We start from the raw sequence: 17,924 nt of genomic DNA, 5'->3' as shown, positions 1-17,924 counted from the left end.
CAGTATTGTATTTCTCTAGCACCTTTCATCAGAGGATCTCTAAGTGTGGGACTCATCTCACTCGACTTTGACCATTTAAAAGTTAGGCATCTCAGCCAAGTTAGCTGTCTACTAGAGTCCATGGAGCAAGATCAGCATCTCCAGAGAGCAATTCAGCCCATCCTAAGATAGGTGCCTCAGATAGGTGGGCTGAATCACTGGAGATGCCTAGGAGGCGGAACTGGCTGTGGAAAAGCGATGAGCATAAACTAGACACCTTGTTTTTAGCAAGCTAAAAGGGACCAGGAATCTCACCTTTTTGCTGAAAAAGGTAGTGCCTGGAGGGCTGGGAAAAGGACACCAAGGAAAGCCTTGGCCAAGAGATATGTGACAGCCACCTCTAGTGTAGATCATGGCAGCTTATTTATAACACCCAATACAAGTTTGGGTCTGGATTTGGAAAATAGCATGCTCAATGGCAACTTCGAGTGGATGTTAAAGCAGAGTGTAATTATCTGAGCTGAGGTTTGGCCAGGACAGTGAATTCCCACAGGAACTAAGGCACACCACAACACTCGGCAACTTCCACTCTAAGTGCAAGAGATGCTTCTTTGACTTTGTCTTCCCTTAGGATCTACAGAACAGCAGAGAAGAGAAGAGAATATAAGTACTAACAACCCGGTTCCTTGCAAAAAGTCTCAGGAACTCTTTAATTACACTAGGCAATTAAATTCTCTGTTATACATGTCATCTGAGAAACAACCCATCTAGCAGAATAATGGCTCCTCAAACCACGCTTTCAAGCCTGGCTCCAGGACACAGTGACCCTGATATTGTTTCCATACCACATCCTACATCTGGGGTTTCTCCCTGGAGGTCTTTCTGCTGAGATCTGCCTCCATCCAGCTTCATTTATCTTACAAGATTTGCCAGGATCACAGTATTAGAGATGTATAAGCCTTAACATTTTAATCTGCCACCTACACTGCAGTTTATGAGAGCTGTAAATCTCGTGGTTATAATGAACTCATCTAATGATATTGCTGATGGATAAATTTACCTGGGATGAGGAACAACAGTTACTTGCAAATGAAAGAAGAGTAATTTCAAGTTTCATGTAAACACCTTTGCTGCCTTACTTCTGACTTCTCCCAGCCTAACCCCTATCAGGGTTTCATGACAAATGGAAAGTATGTATGTATGTATGTATGTGTTTGCAATGCAACAGCTGGCTGGCCTGGGAGAGAGCCTGCCCCTTTCCACCCAGTACGATGCCCATATACCTTGGGCATTGGAATCAACTTTCCAATGAAAATAGATCAAAATTTTTGGGTCAGGTATGCTAAGTTAGGAGAATGGAGGGAAGAGAGAAGGCAACTTATTAGGCAACAAAAAATACCTGCAGCATTTAAAGATATTTAGACTTGTACTATGAATTTCAATAGTAATTAGGAGTGTGGCTAGTCTTAACCCTCCTAGTTCCCCCCAGCCCCGAAGCGTTCCAACTTGAACCTTTTTTAAATGATCAGCAATATAAGTTACATACTGTGGTTTCAAACCTCTCATTAACGCCCGTCCCCCTGAATTGAGGTCTGTTTGGGGCTATGTCAGTGCTAAATACCTTGAAGGACTGGGCTCAAAGACCTCAGATCCTTGTGAAGATTGGATTTGGACTTCTAAATTGCTTAAGTGCTTAAGTGCTTGGGGGAATTTTATCCTGAAACTACTCAGCGAGGAAGCCAATTTTGAAATGAGAACCATGGCTGGAAAGCTCCATCACTGTGGTGTTTAGGTAACCCTACAAGAACAATGGGATTTTCACCGTCCACCGTTCTGATACAGCAAGTTACTTTTCCTCCAAGAGTGTGTTTGGAATGTGCATGTGGTCATGCTAAGCTCACAGACGTACCCTCACTCCGTTGTGCACACACATGCACACACACACACACACACACGTCTGCGAGTTCCTGCTTTGGCTTTCACTGAGTCATCAGGCTCACCAAATGTGTGAACTCACGCTATAATGTTCTCCCAGAAAAATAACAAATTGATTTCATTTTTACAGGCTACAGCATGCTATATAATTGGAGACACTGCCTTGTCAACTCAGACCGGTCTGACCCGACCAGAGACATTGCTTACAGCTGTTTACGGAGCCATAAAGTTTCCTCCTCTTTGTTTTTCCTTCCTTTTGCACTCTCTCTCTCTCTTTTTTTTTTTTTTTTTCTTTTCTTTTTTCTTTCCCCTTCTCCCTCTAATGAATCCTACAGCTACTTTTTGTTCTGGCCATAGAACACTGCTAAGGAAAATGCAGGAAGCCCGGATTCAGAAAAGCACTTCAGCCTGTTCTTCAAGCAAACGCTGTAATCGATGGGACTTCAGCGCGTATTTAAACTTGAGCGTGTGTTTAAGGACTTTTATTGCACCAAGACAGGCATTAAGGAATTTTCTGTCACACTTGTGTGTGCTTTTTTTTTTTTTTTTAATTATCGATACCAAATTAGAGGGTTTGATTGAGCAATCTCAGGGACTGTTTCCTTTGTAGACCCAGAGCACAGCTCCAGTTGCATCAGGAATTTTGCCATTTCTCACTGTTGCTTGTCCAAACCCTGATCACTTGAGGAAGAGCAAAGTCCCCCACTAGTTCATCTGCTCTGCTAAAACTGCCAGTTAGGACTTGGCACATATGTTTTTTAACATGAATCTATTTCCCATACAAATACATATATATACCACTACACCCCCCCAAAATCTTCTGGGTATTTTTCACATATCTATGTCATTTGCCTCATTTGCCAAGCACTCAGAATAAGTTGAAGTTTTCTGACCATTGTAAAAATACGGTTTTATAGAGGGTGGTTTTGCATACAATTTTACTTCGTGTAAAAATCTTTCATGTTTGTCTTAAAATACTCAGAACCTCAAAACTTCAGAAATATTGTGATTTCTGTGGAAAAAGAATCAAATGCTTGGTTTTCCAACCATGAAAAAGATGCTTCCATTTTGAACTACTGAACAGGGAAAAAAAAATAAAAGAAAAAGATCCCAAACCCAAAAGGACTTTTCATCTAGTTGGACTGTCCTTCAAAATACCATTTAAGTACTTTGCAATAAATTAGGATTGTGCTTCCTTTCATATCATCCATTCATCATGGAATCTGTTTCTCCTTTGGTTTGAAATATCACAAGACTTATTCCATCCCTCTGCAAGGTTCAGGGACCAATTCAACTGGTCCAAAGTTGCACATAGATACAAATACATCTTACACACTCTTTGGGGACCATTTCTGTACACAGGATGCACTTAGGACTAAGGAGAATATTTATCTGGATTTTAGTCCAAACATGTATGGGAAAAGAACATGAGAGTCTGTCAGGGAAGAACAAAGATACATTGAAGCTTTTCAGCTCTATATTTTTCTTTTTTAATAAAATGGAAAGCAGTAGCGGGCAGAGACCTCCTTAACTTCTCCTTCCCTCTGCTTTGGAAGGGCTGCAGCAAAAGATGACCTGTTATTAGACAACAGAGAATCCACATGGAGGAAGGTCATAAGGAATAACCCAACCCAAAGGGAAATCAATCCTCATTTAGGGCTAAACTCCTGCAAGAACTACATGAGACAGAAGCTCAGACTTTTTTTGTTGCTTGTAAAACTTTTCTTTGAAATGAAATGGCAATTTCTGCTGCAACAGAATAACTAGATTTTTTTTTTTTTTTTTTGCAAAGAAACTACTTTGCATGGGAAAAAATCCTCATGGCTCCTTGACATGTTTCAGCTAGATCTCAGTAAAATTAAGGAGGTACAGACTGATGAGTCGCTCAAAGGTACAGGAAAAATGCCAGTGTATGTCCTGGCATTTGTATACACTTTGAGAGAGAGAAAAATTCTTTCTCAAAGATCATCTCTCACAACAGAAAGAATAACAACAGCAATAAAACCTGATGCAGAGAAAGAAGAGAAACATTTAATCTGCTTTAAGCACTGACTTCTACCACTGTTTGCAGATACCTCCTGTCTACTGAGATGGATGTATTGGATCTCCTTTAGCCCAGAGTTTATTCTGGTGTGAATGGGACAGGTAGGGATGCTTCAGCCATAAGGCAGCTTCATTTTCTTGGGCTGCTAAGCAAAACATCTCAACTTCCTACGTCTATGGCAGTGACCTAATGCTAAGTCAAGGTTTTAAAATCTGTTTTTGACATAGGGAGCCCTATGTATATGTAATATGAACCTATTAGCAACCAGCTGGCTTTTCCTAGCCATCTTCTGTGGGCTTCTAAGTAACAAGCCACCCACTGCAAGGGTCTCTAGATCTCTTGGTTGAAAAAAGGTGATGTTGGTGAAAAACTTTTCCAGTCTTTCGAATGATCATGCAACAGGCCTGGTCTGATTTCCTAGAATACATCTGGAGAATAATTGTACCATGTGTACATCACCAGACAACGCAGAGAAGGACCAAGCTTTCTTCTCCAGGCTCCTCTCTCCAATCTTGCTGGAGTTTGGTGTTTGCACACCAGGAGCTGTGGCTCAAAGAGTTTCTTCTCCAGGTGACTCAGCAGATGCCGTGCCTTGATGTTCCTCAGAAAAACATAACTGTTCTCCAGCCTAGTAACTTCTCAGTGCAACTGGTGACTCAGTGCCTGGCTGGAAAAAGGCTGGCGGTGGTCAGGCTGATGAACGGGGAAGAAACTCAGGTGAGAGAGGAAGCATGTAGGAGGGGTAGGATTTAGAGGAAAGAGAGTGGGAAGAGAGTTGTCCTTGGAGCAGGAGAAACTAACACAGATCTCTGACTTGGAGGATGAACTAAGATGCTGGGTGAAGAGCGAACAGCCATAGCAAGGGGCTCGTTTTCCCTGGTTGGTGAGGGCAGATGAGCCCTGAGTGCTTGGGGCAAGAAGCCTCCCGCAGAAGGACTCCAGCAGGGTGGCAGCAGCCGGGAGCAGCACCTGAGAGCTCACCGCAGCACCAGAACCTTAATGATTTCTTTCTGAGAGTGGCTGGGGAAATGCAGACAGGCTGCCAGATAGTGATCAGCTCGTGGAGGGGTGATCACTATTAGGCAAAGATACCAGCTTTGACATGCAGCAAGGGAAACGGCCAAGAATTTGGGAAAGCAATCCCAGCTTTCTGCTGCATGTTCCTCTGCTAAGATACCTCCTGTGTTTACTTTAGAAGCCAGAGAGGAGCCCTCCTCTTCATCATCATCATAATAATAATAAAAAAAATAAAGCTGCAGGGTCACTCAGTTTAGCAGATGGATTCCTTCCAGCTTGGATTTCTCTTCGTTACCTGCCGCACCAATGCACTGATGTATCTGGGGGATTATGCAATGCTAATTATTAGGTTTCACAGGAGATCTGAACAGTGACAATGGGAGGCTGTGGGAAGGAAGCTCCGCTGGAGAAAATCAAGTCAACCTGTGGATCTCACGTGGAACCTGGGGACTTTGCTCAGGTCTAAGAGTAACCACAGGGACAGCACAGCCCTCTGCAGCAGGAGCTCGCTGCTTGCCAGCAGGCTGCTCTCACCATGCAGCAGAAGCAGCTCTGTCTCACCAAAGAGCTGCAGCAGCAATCAACCAGACGCTCACTCTCTAGTTTTCAGCTTTCTCATGCTTATAGACCCTAAATACCTCTTGGTGCCTATCATAACAGGGTCAGAGACAGAAAGTCTGAGGGAATATTCCCTTGCATTTCTTTTCTAATCAAAACCTTAAGCTCTGGATGCCACTGTGCTGAAATCCTCAAAACCGAAGCTCCCCAAAGCTTCTTGTGCGTTTTTGCAAGTTTTCTTCCATGATGCACAGGTAGCATACAGAACATTAAACCTGTGCCCTTGTTGGGTTTAACCTACTAAGGTTTTATTTTTTACTTTAAAAAAATGAAGTGCTTTACTGCTGTACAAGTAGCTTGTTTTCCACATTGAAACAACCTCTAGCATTATGATTTTTTACTATAGTCCTGCATGCATTAGAATACTGAACAGTAGAAATCTAAAGGATATATTTTGACTGGCCAGAATTATTTAACTGAACAAATCACTCAGAATTTTGGCAACTTTTTTTGATTAAGAAACAAAGAAATTTCCAACTGTCCATATTGCCAGGAAAAAAGAAAGTTCAGTGTTCAAGGATTTTTACAGCAACAACATATTAAGTATGATACAGATGTTACAACTGTTATCTTAGAAGGCTTTGCACAACTCTGGATTTTACTACAATGCTCAACTAACTAATTAATGGCCCTCAGTTTCACGAATTGTCATTGAGGTTCAGAATTCAGCAGGAGTGAGAAGGGATCAGGTATTTTACACAAAGCAGGAACACCTGGAGACTTGATAGCACAGGGTTTTAAAGGTTTCTAAGCCCTTCATCTACAGGACATTAGCCCACTTACAACCAACTGGGAGGGCAAAGAGGAAGTTTCCTTTGGAAGGAAGAATTTATTCCTTAACTGCAAGGCTGAAAATGGCAATGGAAGCAAAACCACCAACACAAGAAAATATTTATCCTTGATGCCACCATCAGATGTTTTCTGCCTTCTGCAGAGACACACCTATTGACACATCCTTGTCTGTGGAGGCACAATTTAAAATTTCTCTGCTCTAGTGCACCCAAGCATTGACCAGAAACATTGAATGCCCTCAAGGAACTCTCTCTTACATCTTTTTTTCTTACTAATACTGACTAATGATATCTGGAGATCAGAAGCTCAGAACTAGGTGGGTACAAATTTCCAAAACCTGGGGAGGTGTTTCAAGACATGGGAGGATCAGTTTGGTTGGCTGCACATGGGCATCTCACACCCTTGCAGCTACGTTTGGGGTTCCTACCTGGCTCCCAGCTGCCACACCAAAAGGGCACAGGTCATCTTCTCTAGGACCTGGGTGGTAGCTGCCAGTCCCATTTGGGTGTCTTAGGTGCCACCATGAATCTATGGCAGAAATGGGTGCCTTGATTTGGGCCACTTAAATCAGTGGGATTCAGCTCACTGCCCTTTAGAAGGCTGGAGCATAGACCTGAGGTAGCCGTCCTATGTTTCCCATGCATCCAATGGAAAGAAAAGAGCACAATCAGGACACAAGTAATTTGGCCTAGTTTAGATGTCTGCTTCAATATGAGGTTAAGTCATCTGCTGGACTCCACTGGCTATAAAAGAATTATACCTCAGGTGTGAATTACTGACAGTGTAGGTGTTCAGTGAGATGCATCCCACCTTGAACTCAGGATCATGCGGTCAGGTGGTAAATAAAAGTATTCACCTGTACCAAACCCTTTGGCCAACCAAAGACCAGGTTCTGGAGAAGCTCCAGAGAGACGTGCTGAGAGGAGAAGGGGGGCTGCAGTGGGGTAGGAACCCCCACCATGGGAAGTGTAAGAAGTACAGGGACAAAGACCCAAATCCAGCCATTTCCACTGCAGCCCAAGCCAGGACAGGGGGACTTTCATTGGGACACAAAATTCTGAAGATTCACCACCATTCCCCTCACTTGCCTCCTTTTGAAATAGCTTTCCTCAGCTGGGGTGGGGGAACTGCTGAAAGGCAACGACAAAAGTCTATGAATTCTGCCTAGTTGCTCTTCAACAACATTGTAATCTTACAGATTCATCAACGTATATACTTTCCAAGCAAGGCCACCCATTAGCTCATCTCTTCTATACCACTGGCCATTGCTGAATCACCTCTTTCAGAAAGGTACCCAGTCTTAATCCAAAGATATCCAAAGATATCTGTCCTGGGATGGGGAATCTACTAGTTCCCCTGAGGACGTGTTAACCAGCTTCGCTAGTAAGAGCTGCTGGCCCTGCTGAAGCCCATCACTTGTAGCAGCCGTGACAATCACGGACCACAGAGAAGAAACTCAGAAGAAACTCGTGCAAAAGGAATGTGTGGGCCTTCCAGGTGCTAATTGGGACTCCACTGAAATCAATGAGACCTGAATCCTGTCTGGAATAGGAAGGAAGAAGAGGAAGACAGCCAGTCCCCTGTAATTTTTAATCTGGTTTTGCTTTAGTTCCTTTAAAATAATAATTAGAGGCTTCACCCACTCCCTCCAAGAGACCATTTATTCCTCCTGCTGCAAAATGAGTTTGTAAGCAAATATGTTGAATCTCTCCTGGAAGTGCTTCTGCTGGGTATCCACTTTAATGAGGGTGATCTCACCAGCCCAGGAGGGAGGTGGTGGTGGGGAGAAGGGGAAGGTTTGCACTGTTTAAGGAGGCTCATGGGGGAGGACAGGGACCTACCTCCCCTCCACCCCATGCTGCCTTCCCCTCAGCTCCCCACCATGCTAATCTCCTTTTCCTTTCTGAGCAAGCTGCTGCTGCTGCTGTTATTGACACATATTTCAAACAAGCCCGTGCAAGGGACTCGAGACATTACATTGCACATGGTGCCCCGGGCCACAGATTCGCCTCCTTACACCGACAGCACGTTTTGCTTCATAAAGAATGTGCAGGCCTTCACCTCGAGCTATTTATCTGGTGTGCTCAGGAGAAATAAGAGAGAGGGAGAAAGCCCTACAAGCCCATGTTGGCTGTTAACCCCGTACTACATATCCCATAAGTGGCCAAACGTTGACCTCTCCCTGCATGAGGTCTGGGCCACCATCTGCTGAGCCTGGACAGATGACTGCAGTCCGTTCCCCATCTTTCTGCGCACCTGCATTTAGGAAAATGGCTTCTTGCACCTCTTTGTAACTTCACCGACCCATTCATACAGCTCCTAGCCCGTGCTCCATCATGGAGCACAGCCAGAACTCCAGACTCTAGTATCATTCCACACTGGAAGAGGAAGACTATCTGGTGAATAAAAGTTGCTGATACACACCTCTTTCCAGGATCAGGATAATCTTCTCTTGCTGTTAGCAACGTTTTTCTTCTCCAGCTTTCTCTAAATCTTTCCATCATTGTTATTATAATGATAATAACAATAATTATTACTATTATGCCTTGAACTTGAGTCTAAGATTAGAGCTCCCATTGTGTTAGGAGCTTGATGGAGAAATGTCAAGGAGCCCATTCCTGCTGTAGATAGCTCATTGTCTGCATTCAGGCAGGACATGAAGGGGTGAAAGAAACAGAGAAAAGAGGCCAGGAATGAGGTAGGATGAGAGGCAGCAGTAAGCAGAAAATGAAGAGCAGTTAGCAGAACAGCAGGAGTCAGGGCTGGTGCCTTGCCTAAGCAAACCCCGCTCCTTTTCTGTGTCCACACATGTCAAATCTCAGCAGAGAGAAGGGGAATGCTCCCTTGAATTTACCAGCTGCAGAAATGTGTTTTGGTTTTTTTTTGACGTAGGACTGCGAAAGCCTTTAGCAGCTGCACACAGGTCCAATCACTGCCATTGCCTCATCACTGATAGAGCTCTGTTTCAGGCACATCAAATGCCCAGCAAAAACATTCCTTGGTGGCAAAATAGGGGTGGAGATCTTCCTACCACAAAACCCCTACCTTGCTTTTACCTTGAGAAGAGATATCTGCAGTCATGTCCTATCTGGGGGCTGGAAAGCTGCCAGGGATCTGGGGTAAGGAGTTGCTAACATCGTGCCATACTAATAATTCTTCATTTCACCCACCTTTTTTTCTGTCTCTTTAGATTAGATTTGAAGTGCTTCAGGGCAGGGACTGTCTCTTGCTATATGTGCATACGCTGCTTAGGACAAGGAGACTTCAAACTTCCTTGGAACTGGCAAATGCTAATGTATTGCAATTAATAACTACTTGGAAAAGTCTTGAAAGGTGAGATGTGAAATCACAACAGACTGACTGAGAGGGGCTGGGACGGTTCTAAAATTGTTTTGAAAGCTTTTGTTTCAGTAAATGCTTAAAAAACACACACATTTCCTGACTGTATACAGGAAAAGGAAACGAATGCCTCTACCCGGACTGTGACACATGAGCACTGAAGTGCAGTCTAGGTCAGGGAAGGCAAAAGAAAAGCCTGTCCAGGTGGAGTGACATGAGAAGGGTAGGTAAAGTGGACATAATTCCCTAAGCAAACACTTTTGCTCTTACAAAAAAATGTCAGTGTAGGTGAAAATCCATGGGATAGTTTAAAAATCATCCATCAGCTCGTAGTGCTGCCCATGGATCTCAGGTTCACTCCATTCTATGGGCACTGAAAAACAATGTGAGAGGAGCGGGAGATGGTGAACACAGTGAATAGAAACTAGGACTAAGTAAGGCACATAAGTGATAAGGGAAGCTTAAGCCATCAGTGAATAATCCATGACTAGTAGTGCTAAGAACATCAGAATGACGAATAAATAATTCAGTGTATTGTTAGAGAATATACAGAGATATTCACACACACTCATACACAAACACGCATTTATAGTCTCTAATAACATATTAACCATATGTAGTTAAACAAGGAGATAAAGAATGAAGGGAATCTAGGATATTTCTGGATAACTGCTTTAACATTTGTCATAAATCTCAATGTGATGATGGAAAACAAGACAATGCCAAATAGGTTAGGCATCTACTGTGTTGTTAAAGAGCAAATGGATAACTGTAAATCTGTTATCTGGCCCAAAGAGGAAATGGATGATACAAGACTGAACCCACAGAGAATGAAAGAGTTGTAATATAATTAGTGGTAGTAACCACAGTCATATGGAAAATTAATTTTGTGCAATTTTTAAATGAGATTGTTAAACATAGACGATAAAAGCAAATCTGTTGATATAGCATTCTTGTCAGAATATTAAGAAAAAGAGTGAATAAAGAATTCAAAGTAGGATCAATATAGTACACAAGAAATAGATGAACAGCTGACAGCTCTCCAGTATCATTCTGCTAAGCAACCATCATCAAGTGGGGCTGTTTCTAACTGAAACTCTCCAAGATCATCTCAGTGCTATTTAACTTTCTTACCAAGAGTCAAAAAAACCCTCCATCACATCATTATTGAAAAAAAATCTGTAGGATATTGAAGCACCGCGGGAGTGAGAGTGAAGGATACAGACAGGGCAGCAGCACAACTTGAGGGATCAGAATGTGCCCACTAAAGCCAACTTTGTGCCCCAGATGCCAAGTCAGGCTTGCAGGAGTGACATAAGCCATATGGAGTCTCCAAGAGGATGCAGGGATCTGGGGACTGGCCCCTGGGATGGGAACGCTGAGCACAGCAGGGCTGGCTAGGAGAGCGAAGACAGAGGAGGGGAGCAGCATGACCTCCACACACAGCATTGGTGGGGGGACTACTGAAATACCATGTCTAGATGTACTGAAAAGCTGGAGGAGGCCTGGAGAAGTAGAAAAACATCCAAGTTTGAGAGGAACGACTGATTCATACCATCTGCAGTCCATAGCTGCTACATCATGCTGCCCTTTACAGGCAACAAAGAAAGCGGACACAGGATTGAAGCCAGTCACATACAGGAGATGCGTTGAATATTACCAAAGCTTCCTTCTGGTGACTCAGAGAGAGCTAGAGTTTTGACCTGAGTTATTCATTACTTTCTCGATCTCCAATGACACAGTATGCCATAAGTTCTTCTAAGGTCTAAGGATAGTGGTCTGAATGACAACACCAGGAATTTTAGGAAATGCCACCTTCAACAGCTTTCTAAATGTTCTGGTTCCAGCACCAGTTACTGGACCTGACAAAAGAGTGACCAGGTGTAGCTCTCAGACATCAGGGTCATAATGGTCCTGAACAGACAGAATCATACTAAAATTTCCTTGAAGGCTTCCCACCCAAGCAGTGACTCAACCTCCTTATTGTTTTAGGTAAGGAATCTGACACGATCAGGCCCAAGATGGTCCATGGCTTCAGGCCATAAAGTCCCCTATCACCGAGCGCTATAAAATTCTCTGATCAGAGGAGCATTCACCACAAGCCCTCAAAGGGCTGAGCACCAAGATCTGCCTTAGACAATGGGATGTAATACATCTACAACCATATAAATAGCTAGTTGGATGAGAGTTGGATAAGATCATGGCTTTACAATGCTGCCCCTCCTGCTTTTAACCCATCCCAGCGTTGGCTGAAACCAGGATGTGGCAAGCCTCAAAGGGATTTATGCCTTGAAATTACCAGCCTTCTTCATCCTTACAGGAATAAGGATGTTGATTCTCACCAGTAAATTGCTCCCACTCAGCACTGACTTTCCTCGTTGATCCTTTTAGCACCACCTTTTTGTTTAGAGCATCTAATCACTTATCAGCAAAGGTCTTAAACTAAAAACGCCGTTTAGAAACATCTCAGTAGTGGCCCTTTCATTCCATTGTCCCGCAGCATCCTGCTCAAGGAAGGCTTTTGCACCCCGGACTCTCCCTGTAAGTGATACTCTGCTTAGCTGGGGTTGTCATTGTGAAAGACACCCTGTTGTAGCAGAAGAAAAGGAATTGCCTTGCTGCAATTTCGATGCTGCTTGCTGTGACAGGACAGAAATGTCTCTTCGGTACCCAGTTTGGTTGGCGCCAGAGCTCTGGGAACAGACTGAAAGGCGTGGGCTGTTTTTGGATGAATCATGTTTTTAATCATCAAACACTGCCAATCAGAACTGCAGAAGATTTTCCCCTGTTTGGTTTTTTTTGTTTGTTTGTTTTACCTTAAGAATGATAATTTTAGGCTCCCAACTCTGGATTAAGCACAGATAGGAACTTCACAAGCACTGGCTAACGAAACCTCTCAGCCCTCTTGTTTGAGATGGAGAATCTTCAACATCAAAAGATTAGGTGATTGATGAACCTGTCCTTAATGGAGCTGACATTAGATTTGAGATAATAATCCTTCCAGCATGCACGTGGATCAATTATATCCATGACTAACCTTAACTAGGAGGGAAGATGGCGCAGTTATTAAGGCATGAGTATAGGACTGTGGGTTCAATACCTCATTGCACAAAAGATCCCCTGTGGACTTGAGGCAAATCAGGCCTTTTGGTTTGCCTCAATTTCCCATCTGTGAAGTGGGAATAATATTACCATACACATTCATGAAAATAGCCATGTATTTAAGGATTTAAAGGCAAAAGCCGTTAACACTTAGATGATGGATTATTAATGGATGAGCCATATTGCAGTGGTAAACTGAGGCTCATGCCAACCACAGAAACACAGGAACAGAAGGTAGCTAGTGTATCACTGAAGATATTTTCTTCTGGAAGGGCTGCAAAGATGCACGTCATGCCTCTGCCTATAACCAGCTGTTTGACAGTCAGTACAGCGGAGTACGCAAACCAGACTTCCACGTCACTTGTAGCACCTATAAACACTATTTTGGGTGGGGGAGGCTTCACTTCTATTGCTATGTAGGAATCCTCCCATCTCATCCATAAAGTTTTCTCCTTGCAGTCTTTGGAGCAACATCAAACATGGCTGTTTTCTGTGGTTCTGGGAAAGCCTTGTCTGGTCACTGGTGGGTTTTTGTGTTCAAACTTTCAACCCGCTTTACTAGAGAGGGCAAATGGTGGGAAGCTGGAAATTTTCTTTTCTCAATCCTAGGTCAGTTAATTTTATTCCTGATTTACCCAATGCTCCAGACAAGCTATGGATCAATAAGACATAAGCAAGTATGAAAGGACAAATTGTCCCAGGTGCTTAAAAGTGGGGTTGTTTGGCTGAACCAAAGTTTACATAAGGATTAGATTTAATGCAATAAAAGTGGGTAATCACATGCGTGACCCAGGTTTTCCTCTGTTAGATGCTGTAACATTGGACCCTACTCTGAAGAACTTGTTCTGAATGTTTTAAGACTTCCATAATGTAAAAACATTAAATTCTCCATGAGTTAAAAAAAAGACCACAACAAAACCCCTTTCAGGTAAAATTTCCAATAAATTTATGTTCAGCTCTACTTCACCAACCGTAATCATCCACTTATGTATTTCATTCAAAATCTGTTTACAGAGGGTACTAGTTCTTCATATCAGTTGCTAAGTCAGCAAAGATCTATGGGGATGCTATAGCAGTCATAGGCAAGAGTGGGCACATCATGCACTTACATTAGATGGAAGGCTTGATCCTCAGCCTGATCCATGTAATCTAAAGACTGTTCCTGGGTAGAGATCTCCAATAAAGAGACCTCAAGGAAACCTCTGCAGCTGGTTGAAGCTGGCTTGAAGGGGAGCCCAAACAGGAATATGATACAATATCCTGAGTTAGGAGAGTACCAAGGCAGCACACTTGTGTCTTTGCACAACGCATATTTTAACTGACATGTTTTCACCTATTCTTTCTATTACAGCATCTGGAGTGATGGCCCACAGGCTGAATTCAGCCTGCAAAGCACAAGTAGATAGGAAGCACAGATGAACCCAGAGAAGCAGAAGCCCATGGTTGTCTAAGATCTAGTACACACAGAGCTGAAGGCAAAAGTCCTGAGCAGGCATTGACCTTTAAGAAAATCACACAAATATGACTCAGATAAGAGTCCTGAGCTCTCATATTCACTTTACCTCTCCTCAGGCACTGTTGCACGTGGCCCGTACCCTTTTAGTGTCTTCTTGTATCAGCTCCCCTTTAAAACCAGTTGGGAGCTTCTGTTTGTATTTATTTTAAAAGATAAATGAAAAAGAAACCACTGGGGCAGTCAAGTCATGCACCCTAGTTTTTGAAAATGTCAGTCTTCATGTTGCCTTTTCTACTATTTTTTCTCTTTTTCACAGAGACAGGTAAGGAATCATATGGTCATGCTGTCCCTTGGGAGAAAGGCTGGATTCAGGTGGCCACAGCTGTCACATACATTGTCCCAGGAGAAACAAATCCAGAACAAACTACCCTCATCTGATGCAGGGGCTCAGCTCCCAAAGAATGGAAATAGAGACATTTTGCACATTCCCTTCACTGTATGTGCATCACTTCAATCTGCTTTGAGCAAAAGCAGTATTGCCTGGCAAGAGCTGGCTTCAGAGCTTTACCGGGGCTTTGGATAAAATAAAGCAGGATGGTGGTCGTCTTTTTACACCCTGAGTCCCATGCCCAGCTTCTGCCAGCTAGCTGCTCTTGGGTGCCCATACAGTGCAGACAGGATCAAGTCAGTACGCAATCAAGATCCAGGGATTTGATCAAAGTGAGGAGATAAGAATCACAAAGGGCAACTTTATGACTCTGTTACTGATAAGGTGACAGAGCAGGGACTAATCTAGATACTAGCATCATTGATAATAACCTTGGAGCTTCTCAGAGCTGTTTAATGACCCAGGAATCTGGGGAATGCTGTTGCTTGGCAGAATTCCTGCCATGTGCCTAACACAATCTCTACCTCGGGCGGTGAGAGGAGGCATTAGGTCAGTTAGATTGGATCAATAGGCCAATACTGAGCAAAAGGATTACTTCAGACCCAAATGCTGGGTGTCTGAGATCTTGGCTCCTAGTGCACCCCAGATCCTGGAATACAACATCATGAAGGTGAAGAAAAAAATATCTCCCTCTTGAATAATTCAGCAGCTGGGAGGCAATCCAAATTCACTAGGCAAATTTGCTTATATGAGCTAGGAACCTGCATGCCCCGCCTCAGCCAGGAATCAATCATATTTTAGTAGCTATGGTAAAATATGCAAACAGTGACTTCCAGCCGAGACAAGTTCAGCACAGCTCGGCCAACGGGGTGGAGGCTCCATTTTTGACTCACCTAATAGAGTTACTGCCTAAGGACCATGAGGGTCTCTGTGCAATGTGCACATGAGCCATGAAGTCCAGCCAATGCTGGGAGAAGGGGTGGGGAGGATCTGTTCGTGTATTTGGCCGCCAGCTGGATGGGAAGTGTGAGATTCTGCTCCCAAGCTTGTCTCAGCTGGAAGGAACTCACCGCAGACATAATTCATTCAGACTCTGTCCTCTGCAGCTTTCTGTATAAATCTCATCCCAAGGCATTTTGGAGCAGTACATAATGTAACATGACAACACTGCTGAAATCCAGTGATCTCTATCAGCTCTGAGGGAAGACAGATCCTCAGGTGGTGTCAAACAGCAGCACGCCTGGACGGTCAGAAAGCCAGGACTCAGGTCCTCAAAGGCATTTAGTAGCCAGTCTGTCTCTAAAGACACTCCAGCTGTGATGACTAAACCCTTCCTCTTTCCTACCAGCTGCGTACCCGCGCATTTACACAGTGACCAAAGGACTGGTGGCGGCTCCACAGCTCACACCATACTGGAACTTCAGCACAGTCTTGGGGACCCCAAAGATGACTTTGCAAGTTACATGTTCCCTTCATCTATCTGTATCTTGTCAAGTCAATCAATAAACTCTGGTTCTTTGCCCCATATATATGCATTTCTTTGGCCATTTTACATGTCCTCTGAGGAGCCTTGTCTTTAACAACCAGCCCTTTGATATGAGGATGCTGGTTGCCCAACTTTTCAAAAGAGTGCTAAAGAGATGAGTAGCACAGTGCTTAAATGGTGTTGATCCTGAGAGTCTTTTTACATCTGCTATAGGTACAGCCCTTTCACACTCTGTAACAAAGTGGGAAGTTGAGAAAATGACCATCTCACACTGAGGGTGTGTCTAAAGGAGGGGAATATCAAAGCCCTGCTCTAGCAAGTGGCAGGAGATCACTCCACCATTTCATCTTCACTTACAAAAATCTAAAGTAAAAATACTGACCTCAGTTTAGGGTCTCTGACAAATTATTATCTCTTTTCATACACGTCAGAGCTTCTCAGATGTTCAGCTGCAGCTCAGGTAGGACCCATCTCACATAACACCAGCCATCTAAAATGTAGATATCTAGTGTCATCTACTCATTCAGTTCCTATTAGATTTAATGGAAAGAAAGGTGCTTTCAGAGGGCAATTCAGTCTACCACATCTGAGTTACGATAACCTAAGTGAGAAAAGTCCCATTTGTGGAACCATAGAATTATAGAAGAGTTTGGGTTGGAAGGGATCTTTAAAGGTCATCTGGCTCCCACTCCCCTTCCATGGGTAGGGACATCTTCGACCAGAGCAGGCTGCTCAGAGCTGCTCCAAATTGCCCTTGAATGTTTCCAGGGATGGGGCATCCATCACCTCTCTGGGCAGCCTGTGCCCGTGCCCCACCACCCTCACAGTGAAGAATTTCTTCATAATATCTAATCTAGATCTACTCTCTTTTAGTTTAAAGTCATTGCCCCTTGTCCTAGGCCAACAGGCCCTGCTAAAAGGTTTGTCCTCTTCTTTCTCGTCAGCCCCTTTAAGTACTGAGAGGCTACAATAGTGTGTCCCTGGAGCTTTCTCTTGTCCAAGCCGAAAAATCCCAACTCTCAGTCTTCACAGTAGAGGTGCTCCATCCCTCTGATCATTCCCGTGTCCCTCCTCTGGACCCGCTCCAACAGGCCCATGTCTTTCCTGTGCTGAGGACTCCAGAGCTGGACACAGTACTCCAGTAAGGGTCCCACCAAAGCAGAGCAGAGGAGGAGAATCCCCTCCCTCCACCTGTTGGCCATGTTTCTTTTGATGCAGCCCAGGATGTGGCTGGCCTTCCAGGCTGTGAGTGCACATTGCTGGCTCATGTCTAGATTTTCATCCACAGTACCCCCAAGTCCTCCTCCACAGTGCTGCTCTTGATCCCTTAATCCCCCAGCCTGTACTGATACTGGGAGTTGCCTCAGCCCATGTGCAGGACCCGGCACTTGGCCTTGTTGAACCTCATGAGGTTCCCATGGGCTCACTTCTCCAGCTTGTCCAGGTCCCTCTGGATGGCATCCTGTCCCTCAGGTGTATCAACCTCACTGCTCAGCTTGGTGTCACCTGCAAACTTGCTGAGGGTGCGCTCGATCCTACTGTCCATATCATTCATGATATAAAACAGTACTGGTCCCAACAGGGGCCCCTGAGGGACACCACTTGCCACTGATCTCTATCTGGACATTAAGCCATTGACCACTACCCTCTGGATGTGACTATCCAACCGATTCCTCATCCACTGAACAGTCCACCCATCAAATCCATATCTCTCCAAATTAGAGAGAAGGATGTAGAAGGGAACTGAATACAGTTATTTATTGAGCTA

General features: G+C 44.0%; 1 protein-coding gene across 1 annotated transcript in view; it reads right to left on the bottom strand.

The window, feature by feature from the left end:
* The window catches only part of WNT3A (Wnt family member 3A), a gene marked incomplete at its 5' end in the record, with an annotated part of 138,110 nt that extends 120,399 nt beyond the window's left edge, over positions 1-17,711 (bottom strand). Inside the window, one exon of the mRNA XM_080387150.1 lies at positions 17,584-17,711. Within this exon, the coding sequence (XP_080243276.1) occupies positions 17,584-17,711 (128 nt within the window). The remainder of the gene's footprint in view (positions 1-17,583) is intronic.
* Between the last annotated feature and the right edge of the window lie 213 nt (positions 17,712-17,924).

Source organism: Falco punctatus, assembly GCF_963210335.1.
Source record: "Falco punctatus genome assembly, chromosome: 4".
NCBI lineage: Eukaryota > Metazoa > Chordata > Aves > Falconiformes > Falconidae > Falco > Falco punctatus.
Note: the sequence above shows the minus strand (reverse complement) of the source record. Positions and strands in the feature narration are given on the sequence as shown.